Source organism: Pseudochaenichthys georgianus, unplaced genomic scaffold, assembly GCF_902827115.2.
Source record: "Pseudochaenichthys georgianus unplaced genomic scaffold, fPseGeo1.2 scaffold_839_arrow_ctg1, whole genome shotgun sequence".
Lineage (NCBI taxonomy): Eukaryota > Metazoa > Chordata > Actinopteri > Perciformes > Channichthyidae > Pseudochaenichthys > Pseudochaenichthys georgianus.
The window spans coordinates 22,747-39,016 of NW_027263384.1; the positions used below are offsets into that span (position 1 = coordinate 22,747).

Genomic DNA, 16,270 nt, shown 5'->3' on the forward strand with positions numbered 1-16,270 from the left:
CACACACACACAATCAATTACTCAATACTGCAGGAAAACCCACACATACTGCAAGATAATACACACATACTGCAGGATAATACACACATACTGCAAGATAATACACACATACTGCAAGATAATACACACATACTGCAAGATAATACACACATACTGCAAGATAATACACACATACTGCAGGATAATACACACATACTGCAAGATAATACACACATACTGCAAGATAATACACACATACTGCAGGATAATACACACATACTGCAGGATAATACACACATACTGCAAGATAATACACACATACTGCAGGATAATACACACATACTGCAGGATAATACACACATACTGCAGGATAATACACACATACTGCAGGATAATACACACATACTGCAAGATAATACACACATACTGCAAGATAATACACACATACTGCAGGATAATACACACATACTGCAGTATAATACACACATACTGCAGGATAATACACACATACTGCAGTATAATACACACATACTGCAAGATAATACACACATACTGCAGGATAATACACACATACTGCAAGATAATACACACATACTGCAAGATAATACACACATACTGCAGGATAATACACACATACTGCAAGATAATACACACATACTGCAGTATAATACACACATACTGCAGTATGTGTGTATTATACTGCAGTATAATACACACATACAGTATAATACACACATACTGCAGTATAATACACACATACAGTATAATACACACATACAGGATAATACACACATACAGGATAATACACACATACTGCAGTATAATACACACATACAGGATAATACACACATACAGGATAATACACACATACAGGATAATACACAAATACTGCAGGATAATACATACATACTGCAAGATAATACACACATACTGCAAGATAATACACACATACTGCAAGATAATACACACATACTGCAGGATAATACACACATACTGCAAGATAATACACACATACTGCAAGATAATACACACATACTGCAGGATAATACACACATACTGCAGGATAATACACACATACTGCAAGATAATACACACATACTGCAGGATAATACACACATACTGCAGGATAATACACACATACTGCAGGATAATACACACATACTGCAGGATAATACACACATACTGCAAGATAATACACACATACTGCAAGATAATACACACATACTGCAGGATAATACACACATACTGCAGTATAATACACACATACTGCAGGATAATACACACATACTGCAGTATAATACACACATACTGCAAGATAATACACACATACTGCAGGATAATACACACATACTGCAAGATAATACACACATACTGCAAGATAATACACACATACTGCAGGATAATACACACATACTGCAGGATAATACACACATACTGCAAGATAATACACACATACTGCAGTATAATACACACATACTGCAGTATGTGTGTATTATACTGCAGTATAATACACACATACAGTATAATACACACATACTGCAGTATAATACACACATACAGGATAATACACACATACAGGATAATACACACATACAGGATAATACACAAATACTGCAGGATAATACATACATACTGCAAGATAATACACACATACTGCAAGATAATACACACATACTGCAAGATAATACACACATCCTGCAGGATAATACACACTGCAGTATAATACACACATACTGCAGTATAATACACACATACTGCAAGATAATACACACATACTGCAGGATAATACACACATACTGCAGTATAATACACACATACTGCATGATAATACACACATACTGCAGTATAATACACACATACTGCAGATAATACACACATACTGCAGTATGTGTGTATTATACTGCAGATAATACACACATACTGCAGTATGTGTGTATTATACTGCAGATAATACACACATACAGTATAATACACACATACAGTATAATACACACATACAGTATAATACACACATACTGCAGTATAATACACACATACAGTATAATACACACATACTGCAGTATAATACACACATACAGTATAATACACACATACAGTATAATACACACATACAGGATAATACACACATACTGCAGTATAATACACACATACTGCAGATAATACACACATACTGCAGTATAATACACACATACTGCAGGATAATACACACATACTGCAGGATAATACACACATACTGCAGGATAATACACACATACTGCAGTACAATACACACATACTGCAGTACCAATACACACATACTGCAGTACCAATACACACATACTGCAGTACCAATACACACATACTGCAGTACTAATACACACATACTGCAGTATAATACACACATACTGCAGTACAATACACACATACTGCAGATAATACACACATACTGCAGATAATACACACATACTGCATGATAATACACACATACTGCAGATAATACACACATACTGCAGATAATACACACATACTGCAGATAATACACACATACTGCAGGATAATACACACATACTGATTCCTTACTCACTGAGGAATTGCTCTCTGTTCCTGAACTCACCGTTGGAAATGAAAGCTGTAGTCAGACTTCCTGTTTCTCAGTTTTTGGGATGGTCTCCTCCAGACCGACGTCTCGAGCGCCGTCTCGACCGCCGTCTCGAGGACTGATCGAGTTCCCGTGCAGAGAAACGATCGTGTTTAACGTCTTCCTTGTTCTCTTTTATGTCCTCTCAGTAACGGCTCCTCAGTGCCATCGTCTCCCGAGAGAGCAGCGTAAGACCCGGCCATTCAACCCTTTCATTTACCCCCTCTGACCTCTGACCTTTTCAAACTGTAACCCCTCCCCTTGACCTGCATGCTGTAACAATCTCCAGCCAATCACAGCCCTCTGTTTGACTCGACTAACTGGCACCGTTTCATAGAAAGCTCTTTAGCAAACTTTATTCTCCGTCTTTCAGTTTCAGTTTCAGACGGAGATCGAAATACCGTTTCACACAATCCTGAATATAAAAATACAAAAATATATATATACAAAATCAACAGACACATTTATACATATACACATATTAAGACCTAAATAAAAACACAACAATCAATATTTACGGCCCGGCTAAAGTAACTGGATGGCCTGCCTGCCTGTCAGCCTGCCATCGGGGCACAGACTGACCTCTGCCCTCATTGGTCATGTGGCGTTCCTGTGTGTTGGGGGAGGGGCTCTGTGAGGTGTTGGGGGAGGGGCTCTGTGAGGTGTTGGGGGAGGGGCTCTGTGTGGAAGTGGCAGATTTTCTCCGGTTGTGTATTTTCAAATTCTAGCCACTCGAGCCGGTTTCTCAAACTTCCCTACCCCACCTTTAAGGGGAGATTGAGGAACACTCGAAGGCATCTCTCTAATGTATATGCAAAGATTACACGTATTAGAACCACCGTTTAGAAAGAAATACAGTAAGAAACGTTCACTTTATTACCCTTAAAATGTTCAATTTACAAAATACCTGATGGTGGTTAGGGTTAGCAAATGTACTTTACATTTAAATTATATTAAAGGTGGGGTAGGTCATTTTGGAGAAAGCAGCTCGAGTGCGCTAGAATTTGAAAATACACAACCGGAACAAATCTGCCCCTCCCCCACAGAGCCCCTCCCCCAACACACAGGAACGCGCACATGACCAATGAGGGCAGAGATCAGTGTGTGCCCCGATGGAAGGCTGACAGGCAGGTAGGCCATCCAGTTACTTTAGCCGGCTCAGATGATTGGTCGAGCTTTCTACAGCACCACGGCTTCCAGGGATGATATGTTTTATGGATTTATTGTCAAAGCACTTCAGATATTCATTGCTATCGGGGCGTTAAGAGCATTCCATGGAATATAACAAGTGTATCGAAGTGAATTACCTCCCCCACCTTTAAGCTTCTATTAATAATGAACATAATAACCTTAATGTTATATATATGATGGCACCTTTCAGGCCAACACAGAAAGAGTTCAAACACAGACTAGAAAACTCTCAAATCACCCAAATGAAAAAGAAAGGTCTTTGATTGACTTCAACTCTCAGGGCGATCCGGTGAGGGGCCGGTCCATACCGACAGGAAGCCGCCTCCCCAGAGAGGCACTGGGGGATCTGAGTGTCCTTCAAATAATACCAATAATACAAATAATAAAATAAATATACAATGAAATGCAGTCCGAGTATCTCGAGCCGGTTTCTCAAACTGACCTTTAAATACAGCTCGATTTATAATTTATATTTATATTTGTATTTGCTGAAACCCAAAAAACACTCGGAAATACATATATTTTGTGCCAAATATAATTTGCAAGTAGTTCAATTATATCGTTTTTAATAAAAAAAAATATATAATATTAATAAACGTATAAATAAAGAATAATAATTGCAAAAAAAATCTAAGAAATATTAAAATTTATAATAATGGCCCTTAAAAAATCGGAGAAATTTATAAAAACTTACATTAAAGCTAAATTCTGAAGTGTGTCCAGAAACCTTAACTTTAAGTGAATACGTTCTCCTTCAGCGTCTGATGAACGCTCCTCCGGTCGAGGTCCAATCAGAACGATCTCTTCTGTCTGAGCGGGAATCGCCTCCTCTGCTGATTTCTATATGTGTGACCGTGTTTCTAACCCCACATTGTTCTGTCCGCAGCTCTGCCGGAGCCGCAGCTCTCCAGAGTCTGACCATGTAGGTGTGCACGCCACGACGTGTTTATTTCAGAGAGGCTTGTGAACACGTATATTAACTTTCCCCCCCCCCCCCCCGGGAACCTCGTGCTTTTTCAGGGAACAAATGGCGAAGGAAATGTCTGAGCTGCTGGCGAGGTTCGTGGAAACAGAGTCTCCGTCTCGCTGGAAATCAAACAATCAATCTCTGATCCTTTGTGGGTGTGTTAAGATTCTGATCAACGGGTTGTTCTGATTGGTCGAGACTGAAATCTCATCACAATCATCCAAATCAAGAGGCGACCACAACGAGTCCGTCGTACTCATTCTGATCAACGGGTTAATTACCTAAAGACACACACGCTTACATGTGGATTCCTCTTCTGTTCAACAGGTATCATCAGGGCTTCTGCTAGGAAGAGATAGTCTGAGTGGCGCTGATTTGTTTATAAGATATAACAACATGACGCTCGTAAACAAGATGTCTCCTGGCGTAAACAACGTGACGTCGCAGCTCCGTTTAAACGAAGCTGCGACTCAAGTACAAGATCTGAGTATTTCTACTTTTACTCAAGTACAAGATCTGAGTACTTCTACTTTTACTAAAGTACACGATCTGAGTACTTCTACTTTTACTCAAGAACAAGATCTGAGTACTTCTAGTTCTACTCAAATACTAGATCTGAGTACTTCTACTTTTACTCAAGAACAAGATCTGAGTACTTTTACTCAAGTACCAGATCTGAGTACTTCTACTTTTACTAAAGTACACGATCTGAGTACTTCTACTTTTACTAAAGTACACGATCTGAGTACTTCTACTTTTACTCAAGTACAAGATCTGAGTACTTCTACTTTTACTCAAGTACAAGATCTGAGTACTTTTACTTTTACTCAAGTACAAGATCTGAGTACTTTTACTCAAGTAACAGATCTGAGTACTTTTACTTTTACTCAAGTACAAGATCTGAGTACTTTTACTTTTACTCAAGTACCAGATCTGAGTACTTCTACTTTTACTCAAGTACAAGATCTGAGTACTTTTACTTTTACTCAAGTACAAGATCTGAGTACTTTTACTCAAGTAACAGATCTGAGTACTTTTACTTTTACTCAAGTACAAGATCTGAGTACTTTTACTTTTACTCAAGTACCAGATCTGAGTACTTCTCCCATCTCTGCTTAATCGTGAAGATCCAGAGCCAGCCAATAGGATTAGAGGAAAGCAGCCAAGTCCCGCCTCCTTGTAGCATTTCTTCCTCTCTCCTCCTCTTCTGAAAAGACCCCACAGCCCTGATGTGTGTTCTGTGACTCTCCGGAAGCTTCCAGCCGGGTGGACTTCACTGCGCGGGCGACTCAGGGCGTTCATAAAGCTCACTTTAACGAAACACAGATCATTTGAGACGGTTCTGGAAACGCTAAAAGATATCCCTGAAGGAATTGCCTTTGTGGAGTCGGTAGGTTTCAGACTTCTGCAGAGCACTGGGATTTATATAATAACCATCTTCTTTTAATTAAAGCTCTTAATAAAAGAAGAATCGGGAACTTTGAGCCGATTGAAGCGTCTTACGGACATTATGTTTAAAAGTAGAACCATCTGGAGTGAAATGTAATTGCATTCCTTCGAGTCCGGAGGTTTCCAGCGCCTGCAGAAAACGGCTTTAAATAACAACCATATTATTACTTATTAAAACTATTTGTAATGATGGTGATTTAGTTGCCGTGACAACACACTAGCCTTTAGTGGTCAGAGACTTTGATAGAAAATGGAGTTTATTGCATTTCGTCGAGTCATTAGGCTTCAACGTTCTGCAGAAAGCATGTCATTTAAAAAACAACCTTTATATTAAAACTCTATTTTCTTAACAACACATGACTGGTTTTAGCCTCATGTGGTCAGACGATTGGAAACCATGACGACGATGAATTGCATGCATTGAGTCAGTAGGATCCAAACAGTGGGATTGAATCCAAATCTCACTTGTTTTAATACCGATGGTCTGTCCCCGCTCTGTAAGCTCCACCCCCGCTCTGTAAGCTCCACCCCCGCTCTGTAAGCTCCACCCTCACTCTGTAAGCTCCACCCTCACTCTGTAAGCTCCACCCCCACTCTGTAAGCTCCACCCGTCTTCCTCACGAGGCAAAGCAACGCTTCCAAAGCCTCTCCTGTGTGCACATGACTCCAGTCCTCTTCCACTTCCTGCTTCCTGCTCTTTAACGCTCACTTCCTGCTCTTTGTGGCTCACTTCCTGCGGCCATCTTGTGTCTTTGTCTCCCAGAGGTCCACAGGTTCAGGCCACGAAAGCTGCGGCCGGAGCGAAGAAGTACGAGCTGAGCAAGTGGAAGTACGCCGAGCTGCGGGACTCCATCAACACCTCCTGTGGTGAGTGCTCTCTGGGTCTGGTTCAGGTCCAGGTTCAGGTCCAGGTTCAGGTCCAGGTCCAGGTTCAGGTTCAGGATCAGGTCCAGGTTCAGGTCCAGGTTCAGGTTCAGGATCAGGTTCAGGTCCAGGTTCAGGTTCAGGATCAGGTTCAGGATCAGGTCCAGGTTCAGGTTCAGGATCAGGTTCAGGTCCAGGTTCAGGTTCAGGATCAGGTTCAGGTCCAGGTTCAGGATCAGGTTCAGGTTCAGGTTCAGGATCAGGTTCAGGATCAGGATCAGGTTCAGGTCCAGGTTCAGGATCAGGTCCAGGTTCAGGATCAGGTCCAGGTTCAGGATCAGGATCAGGTTCAGGATCAGGTTCAGGATCAGGTCCAGGATCAGGTTCAGGATCAGGTTCAGGATCAGGTTCAGGTCCAGGTCCAGGTTCAGGTTCAGGATCAGGTTCAGGATCAGGCGGGTCGACACGTAGGAGGAGTTTGACCTGGTGTCAAAATGATTGGTGATGCGTACATAGACACACTGGACATGTGCAGTGTTGTGATTGGAAGATGGATGACGGGAGCTTTGACGCTCAGTGTCGTGCAGAACGGGCAATAAGACGAGACACGGACTGGACATGAATTTAGGTGGAAATTAAGACATTTTGGAGCGTTTTCAGGTTCCCCAGAGGATCAACCACTTTGATTGACCCTTATACTTTTTCAACACACTCACACACACACACACACACACACACACACACACACACACACACACACACACACACACACACACACACACACACACACACTGCAGGATACTACATACTGCCAACATTCACAAATACTGCATTAAAACCCACTAAAACTACTGCATGATACAAAAAAATACTCACACGGGTGTGTGTGTGTGTGTGTGTGTGTGTGTGTGGGTGTGTGTGTGTGTGGGTGTGTGATCGTTGGAGCTATGTGCAACTCAAGGCATATGCTCGAGCGGGAGCTGCCTGGACGCTGCAATCATGTTGCTGAGTGTGCTGGCTTCTCCTCCAACGTCCCGCTGTCTGCTTCCTGCATCAAGTCAAGTGCTCGGCGCAGTTGTGGCGAAATGTCGCTCCTCTGTTTTCATTTAAACAGCTCCTTATATCCGTTAGCGCAGCTAGCTAGCACCAGATGCTAACAACAACAACAATGCATGTAAGGTCTCTCTCTCGCTCGCTCGGGCCACACACACACACACACACACACACACACACACACACACACACACACACACCCTCCCGGTGGCCAGTCGGTGCCTGCCGGTGAGCGTGGAAGTGTGGTCTGCCACAAGCGGGCAGCAGGAGCGGGGCTGTCAGCATCAGCTTGTAGATGGTATTTTAAACTCGATGCGCTCTGAAGCTACGGGGCGGCCGAGGACAAACAATACACATGCGTTAAAATAATTAGTGGCGTTAATTTTTTTTTGCGTTATTAACACGTTATTAACGCGTTAACTTGACAGCCCTACTTCATTTATTTCAAATGTGAAATTTTACAAATATACTCACGGACCACTAGGGGGTGCTCACGGACCACTAGGGGGTGCTCACGGACCACCAGTGGTCCGCGGACCCCACTTTGAGAAGCTCTGATCTCAGCATCACTCCATGGATACCTGTGGCTTAACAGCAGCAGATAAAGGACCTCTTATTCTGTTTTATGAGATTCGAGTCAGAATATCTAAAAACTGGGAGAGAAAGTTTGAATTCTGAGATAAAAGTAACATTTTGATGACATTTTCTTTTATTCTGGATAAAACTCAACATTTTTATTAAGAAAAAAAAATCCTGAGATAAAAGTCAAATTTCGGAGGAAAGATTATGACCCTGTATTTCAAGTGTAATGCTAAGCTAACTAGCTGCTAGCCATAGCTTCACAGCTAGTGGAGTCTGAAAGCAAAGCTTCCAGTGCGTCCGTCAGGACTTCAGCGCGGAGTGATTTAGAGCGCCAGCGGACGGATAACGGACCCTTTGATCTCAACAGACTTTGAGACGGAGCTTTGACCTCTGAGGTCAGAGGTTAAAGCTCCGTCTCCTCGGCCGAAGGGATTTAATGAAAGAGACTTTTTTTTATCCTCTTCGTAATATTGAGTTTAACCTGAGCGCTCTCTGTCCTTATCCTCACCGCAGGGAGCTCTAATACCTGGAGACACACACACACACACACACACACACACACACACACACACACACACACACACACACACACACACAGACAGCGTTCTTCCTTCAGCGCTGATTAAATCCAACGTGTTATTTATTTGTCCTGCAGAGTGTTTTATTTCAGGCGACGTTAGCTCAACACTTAGCGTGCATCAGGCTCCCCGCCGAACTGTAGCCAGAGAAATAGTTTCTCTCCCCTGCAGTGTGTGTGTGTGTGTGTGTGTGTGTGTGTGTGTGTGTGTGTGTGTGTGTGTGTGTGTGTGATATACTTGTGTGACTTTAGCCTCTGCAGACCGTTGACATGCACTCCAGCCTACAGAGCACTCAGCCTACAGAGCACTGCAGCCTACAGAGCACTCAGCCTACAGAGCACTGCAGCCTACAGAGCACTGCAGCCTACAGAGCACTGCAGCCTACAGAGCACTCCAGCCTCTCTAACATGTTTCTCCGCAGACATCGAGCTGCTGGCCTCCTGCAGGGAGGAGTTCCACCGCCGCCTCAAGGTGTACCACGCCTGGAAGTCAAAGAACAAGAAGAGGAACACGGAGACGGAGCAGCGAGTCCCGAAATCCATCACGGACTACGGTAAGCATCCCTCTCTCCTGATCGTTTGCTTCTGTCTTCTTCTCTGAGGAAGACAGTATTCTGAGTGACCTTGTTGCTTCTCTCTCACGGTGAAGCACACTTGCCAGCCCTGAGCCCTCAGACAGCGGGGGCGTTTCAAAACCACCGCGGGGGGCGGGGCTAGTGGATCGCCGGAGCTGTACTAGATTAACATTAACATGCGGCCTGTAGCTGTAAGTGCACTGCCCTGCGGCCTGTAGCATCCTTGATGGAGCATCCTTGATGGAGCATAGTGTGGGCAGGAAAGGAAAGGAGTGAGCAGAGGGTCTGTTTTCTGTGACTCTCTTCCTCACCCTGTCAGACTTTCAGTTGCGCGCGCTACTAAAGAGACGCGTTACCATGGAAACCAAACAGTCAGAGCGGAAACAGTCGTGAGTAAATCTGATTTAGTCAGAAATCGGGAGAAATATCAAATCAAAATCAAATCAGGTTTTATTTATATATATTTATATGTCCTCAGACCCTCTGTCCTTAGACCCTCTGTCCTCAGACCCTCTGTCCTCAGACCCTCTGTCCTTAGACCCTCTGTCCTCAGACCCTCTGTCCTCAGACCCTCTGTCCTCAGACCCTCTGTCCTCAGACCCTCTGTCCTTAGACCCTCTGTCCTTAGACCCTCTGTCCTCAGACCCTCTGTCCTCAGACCCTCTGTCCTTAGACCCTCTGTCCTTAGACCCTCTGTCCTCAGACCCTCTGTCCTCAGACCCTCTGTCCTCAGACCCTCTGTCCTCAGACCCTCTGTCCTCAGACCCTCTGTCCTCAGACCCTCTGTCCTCAGACCCTCTGTCCTCAGACCCTCTGTCCTCAGACCCTCTGTCCTCAGACCCTCTGTCCTCAGACCCTCTGTCCTCAGACCCTCTGTCCTTAGACCCTCACATCGTACAAGGAAACACTTCCAGAGAACCCCACAGTCTAAGGGAACACGGGAGAAACCTCAGGGAGAGCAGCAGAGGAGGATCCTCTCCAGGACGGACAGACTGCGATAGATGCCGTGTGTAAATCCAAGAGATGATACATTTACAGCACATAGACCGAATGTTAGGAAGTGCAGGAGAAGTGTGTCCCGGGAGGAAACCGGGAGGGCTGGCAAGTACGGGTGGAAGTCGTGAGCTTTCACTCGGAGTGCTGAAGTGAAATGAGAACAGGATATATATTTATTCGACTTGTTTTTAAGCGTTCGGAGACACTCCAACGCTAATGTGGATTCACCGATAGAAGATGATCGATGGTGAAAGTCATGTTTCGTTATTCTAAATAGAGTGAATCTCTACAGGAGAGGGCGAGGGCCACGCGTGTGTACACGTGTGTATGTCTTGAGATTAAAGTTAGAAATTAAATCTCTTTTTGTCGGAATAAAAAAACCTCTTTTTCGACTCGGAATTACAGACTTTTTTTTTTAAAGAATTCTTAGATTTTTTTCCTCCGAAGTCGAACTTTGATTTTTTTCCGATCTGAATAAAAAGTCAGAAATCAGTCGATTCTGAGATTTCCAGATTTAGTTATTTTTCCTCAGAACTGATTTACTAAACTAAATAAATAATCGGATGTAAAGATAAATCCCCGCGTGGTCCCGGCGCCCTCTCCTGTGCGTCTCTGGCTCGGACGCATTGAGAAAACACGAGGATGGGATCTTTAAACAATTCAGCATAATTATTTCAGAGATGACAAAAAACCCACTTCCTGTCATCGTTCTTCCCTCGTCGTCATGTCGTCCCCATGTCTGAACACGTCTCAAATAACATCCAGTTTGTGTTCTCTCCTTGTTCTGTCCGTGCTGCATCACTTCCTGTGTCCGTGTAACCTGCATGTTTGCTTTCAGATCAAGCGCCTGCTGTGAGGAAAGCATGTAAGTGGTCTTCAGTGTGACTAACCACAGACTGTAGCCCCGCCCCCTCCTTTATTATTAACCCTAACACGGGAGAGGGCTGCTCTGATTGGGTCACTGCTTGTTGGGTTACTCTACTCTCCACTTTCTCTTCATGGTGGAGGTGTTTCTGAGCAGACGTGAGCCGAGGAAGCACGCTTAACAGATCTGTCTTCTTTCCATTGGATTCTAAATTGAAACGACCGTCTCAACATTTCCCCCGGAGTGAATGCAATGTTCTGATTTAAAAAAAAAAGGCGCGTTCGCTTCAGCTCTGCTGAGTTGGTGGTTCTGTGACGGTGAAACGCTCCTGATTTAAGGTCTCTGTGGATTCCTTACGCTCCACTTGGTAGAATCCTGTTTGTCTTTACGTTTCTCACGAGTTTGCAAAGCGCTTTCATAAAGCTCGGCCACGGCTCACGTCTCGCTGAAGAGGCGCTTTCACACCGCGGTACTTTTCCCACAAAGTAGTCCTCAGGAACTAAGTACTGATCGCGTTCACACCGGAAAAAGTCCCTGAGGGAGGATTAGGCAAATGAAGCCGCTGACGTCACTTCTTCTTCTTCTGCTTTGGGTTTACTGGCAGGCCGCAAACAGCTTCACGGCGTATACTGCCCCCCGGAGGCCCCGGCCGGAAGTCCCCGGAGTTGGGGAAGGCTTCAGTAGAAGCTGCTGGGAGTCCCAGCAGCTTCGACTGAAGCCTTCCGAGTAAATCGCCAGAACGCCGACACCTCCTCATCTCCACCGCTCCCATGTTTTCCTTTGTGTTGCCATAAGTTAGTCTCTCTGCGTTTCTGCGCTGGGCTAATGCTAATGCTAATAATGCTAATGCTAATAATGCTAATGCGAGGATAATAAAATGGCGGCTTCACAAAACTCTTTGAGAGTTTTACGGGGCGTGGTTTGCAATCCGCCCAGCCAATCAGAGATATAGCTCTTTTCTCACAAAAGAGCCGCTCGAAAGTCCCTGCTCTCTAGCATGCTCTCTAGCATGCTCGAGAGCAGGGACTTTCGAGCGGGTAAAAAGGTTCGCATGAACTAATTTTAGTACCGGCTCTTTTTGGTGTGAACGCGATAAAAGAGTTCTCATGAACCTTAGTGGGGAAAGTACCGCGGTGTGAAAGCGCCTAATCTCTCGTCAGCGCTGAAGAGAACACAGGGTTCATCTCTCTGACTGATCCCAGAGCAGCAGAAAGAGGCAGGCGGAGAAACAGGAAGTCAACATGCCTTTCTTTGGGTTTAAAGCGAGCCACATCGCGGAGCATTCACCCGGGTATCAATACCTTTAGCATTAACCTTAACTTAAGGGTAGAAGTCACTTAACTTAAGGGTAGAAGTCACTTAACTTAAGGGTAGAAGTCACTTAGCTTAAGGGGAGAAGTCACTCTGTGTAATCTTATTTAATAATACTACCAAGGGGAACAAGCGATTTTATACGTCATACCTCGTTCTTAGATTTTCCCGAAAATTTGAAATGGCAATAGGCGTTGTTTAAAAAAAGAAGTAATCAATATAAATAAAAAAAGAGGATACGCTATTTAATTATCTTCCGTTAGAGAGGCGCCGTCTTTATGCTAAGCTAACTAGCCTTGAGCTTAATGACATGTCACTGACTCACATCGTGATTGGCTGAAGAGCTATTCCAGAGAGAAGGAAATAACTCCTTGGGCTTATTTCCTTTCACCTTTAAGTATATTTTCTGTTTTAATTTGATCATATATATTTTGCCGCTACGCCTTTCCTTGAACTCCAGGGACTCGAAGTTAGTTTTGATTCAAATCTCGTAAATGTTCCATAACGAGTTAATACACAGAGATACGGCTTTCCCCCAGTGACCATCTTCCTCGTCACCCTGCATGTAAGCATGTCTCCTCTTCCTCCTCCTCTTCCTCACTCTTTATGTTTCCCCCCCTCCAGCCCAGCAGAACCCGGCCCCCGCCCTCCCCGCACGGCAGCTGGAGGTGGCATTGAACCGGCAGCAGAGGTACTTCAGGATCCCCTTCATCCGCCCGGGGGACGCCTACTCAGACCTCCAGAACACCAAGAAGGGCTGGTGGTACGCTCACTTCGACGGGCCGTGGATCGCCCGGCAGATGGAGCTGCACCCCGACAAGCACCCCGTCGTCCTGGTGGCAGGTAGGGGAACTGCACGAGTACTAATATACAAACTACCAGAACTACAGGAGTGTATATATATATATATATATAGTATTTAGAAAGCAGAGGGATTCGGGTACCAGAACTAAAGGAGTACATGTATACAAAGTACAAGAAGTATTTATAAAGTAGAGGGAGGAGAAGTACACAGGAATACAAACAAAGTACAAGAAGTACTCAGATCTTGTACTTGAGTAACAGTAGAAGTACTCAGATATTGTACTTGAGAGAAAGTAGAAGTACTCAGATCTTGTACTTGAGTAAAAGTAGAAGTATTCAGATCTTGTACTTGAGTAGAAAGTAGAAGTACTCGGATCTTGTACTTCAGTAAAAGTAGAAGTACTCAGATATTGTACTTGAGAGAAAGTAGAAGTACTCAGATCTTGTACTTGAGTAAAAGTAGAAGTATTCAGATCTTGTACTTGAGAGAAAGTAGAAGTACTCAGATCTTGTACTTGAGTAAAAGTAGAAGTACTCAGATCTTGTACTTGAGTAAAAGTAGAAGTACTCGGATCTTGTACTTGAGTAAAAGTAGAAGTACTCAGGATCTTGTACTTGAGTAAAAGTAGAAGTACTCAGATCTTGTCCTTGAGTAAAAGTAGAAGTACTCAGATCTTGTACTTGAGTAAAAGTAGAAGTACTCAGGTCTTGTTCTTGAGTAAAAGTAGAAGTACCAGAGTGTAGGAATACTCTGTTACAGTGAAAGTCCAGCATTCAAAATGTTCCTCAAGTCAAAATAGCGAAATAGTGAAAGTAGCGACAGTAAAAGTATTCCTTGTGCAGAAGGGCCTGTATTAGTTAAGCGCAGTACTTAGTCATAGTATGTCACATGTCATGTCAGAACATGCTTAAAGATGAGTATTGCACGTATTCACGTGAACCTGCTGAAGTGAAACCCTCCTGCTCCTCTGACCCGTCACTAAGTCGCATGTTCTTCTTCAGGTAAAGACGACATGGAGATGTGCGAGTTGAGTCTGGAGGAGACCGGCCTCTCCAGGAAGCGAGGCGCAGAGATCCTGCCCCGGCAGTTTGAGGAGATTTGGGAGCGCTGCGGGGGGGTGACGTACCTCCGCAGCGCCATCGAGAGCCGGCAGGCCAGGCCCACGTACGCCACCGCCATGATGCAGAGCATGTTCAAATAACGGAGGAACACAAAGGGACGAATGCACCAGCTACCTAACACGGGGGGGGGGGGGGTTCCTAACACGGGGGGGGGGGTTCCTAACAGGGGGGGGGGGTTCCTAACAGGGGGGGGGGTTCCTAACACGGGGGGGGGGGGTGTTCTGTTCCTAACGAGGGAAGCTCTGCATTGGAGCCTATGCAGAAACATCCCGTTAATCATCACCTCCGATAGTCTGAAGTCCAGCGTCAGTGAACCTGGAGATGAATACCCGACGCTTTGATACGGCCGGATGCTAACCTGCACACGCTGGGACATTTACACGATTGGGATACGCCGCGTTAGTTAGAGTTAATAGTTAATAGTTTCTAGCCATGAGCTCTGCAGCTGCAGCGGACCTGGTGTGAGAGCTGTCGGATCCGCAGCACATAGGAACGACTGGATGCTAACACTGCGTTGATTAGCATGAATAGCCCATGCAGACGGTAAGGGGCAGTTTTGAAGCGGGTGTGGGGCTTATTGAGAATGCAAACAAAGGGACGAATGCACCAGCTACCTAACGTGGGGGGGGGGGTCTTTGTGCTGGTGTTCTAACGAGGGAAGCTCTGTGTTGAACCCGACGCAGACGCATCCCATTCGTCGTCACCTCTTGCCGGCTTTAGTGAACTTGGAAGTGTTATGTTAGAAATGTAGAGTCAGGGTCCCCAGCTAGCTAACACACGGGGGAGGGGTTGTTTCTTTTCTTTGTGTTCCTAACAAGCTCTGCGTTGAACCCGACGCAGACGCATCCCATCGGTCATCACCTCTGAGAGTCCGAGGTCCAGCTTCAGTGAACCTGGGAGTCTTTAGAGTAAGGGTCCCCAGAGCATCGAACCTGCCGGATGCTGACCTGCTTATGTTGGGACACAATTAGCCTCTGATGCTAATGAATGCTAATTAGAGCAACTTACCCTACGTGGACGATAATGTGTAAAGCGGTTTTGGGCGTTATTGAGGACGCGGAATCCATTTCTGAAATGTTCAGGGAGATAAACGGCCGTTTTAACGAGGAAGCGGCCGCGCCTTCGACCGCCATGAGAAGTGCTTCGACCACAGAGAGCACGAGATCTCGACTGTGGACAACTTTTACTAATAAATACGCAGCCTGTCCACCCCAGACGGCCCCGTCCCCTGAATCCTCATAATGCACCGAGTGACGATGTGTCCACTTCCTGATCAGAGATGCGTTCGGCTTCCTCAATAACCAACAAATCTGAACTG

General features: G+C 44.8%; 1 protein-coding gene across 1 annotated transcript in view; it reads left to right on the top strand.

Annotated features, from left to right (window-relative positions):
- LOC117444571 (unconventional myosin-VI-like) overlaps window positions 1-15,072 on the top strand; it is a gene marked incomplete at its 5' end in the record, with an annotated part of 37,576 nt that extends 22,504 nt beyond the window's left edge. The window contains 8 exons of the mRNA XM_034080042.2: window positions 2,746-2,784; window positions 4,674-4,709; window positions 4,808-4,846; window positions 6,967-7,070; window positions 9,702-9,833; window positions 11,689-11,715; window positions 13,651-13,869; window positions 14,833-15,072. Coding sequence (XP_033935933.2) covers window positions 2,746-2,784; window positions 4,674-4,709; window positions 4,808-4,846; window positions 6,967-7,070; window positions 9,702-9,833; window positions 11,689-11,715; window positions 13,651-13,869; window positions 14,833-15,032 — 796 coding nt within the window. The remainder of the gene's footprint in view (window positions 1-2,745; window positions 2,785-4,673; window positions 4,710-4,807; window positions 4,847-6,966; window positions 7,071-9,701; window positions 9,834-11,688; window positions 11,716-13,650; window positions 13,870-14,832) is intronic.
- Window positions 15,073-16,270: the final 1,198 nt, after the last annotated feature.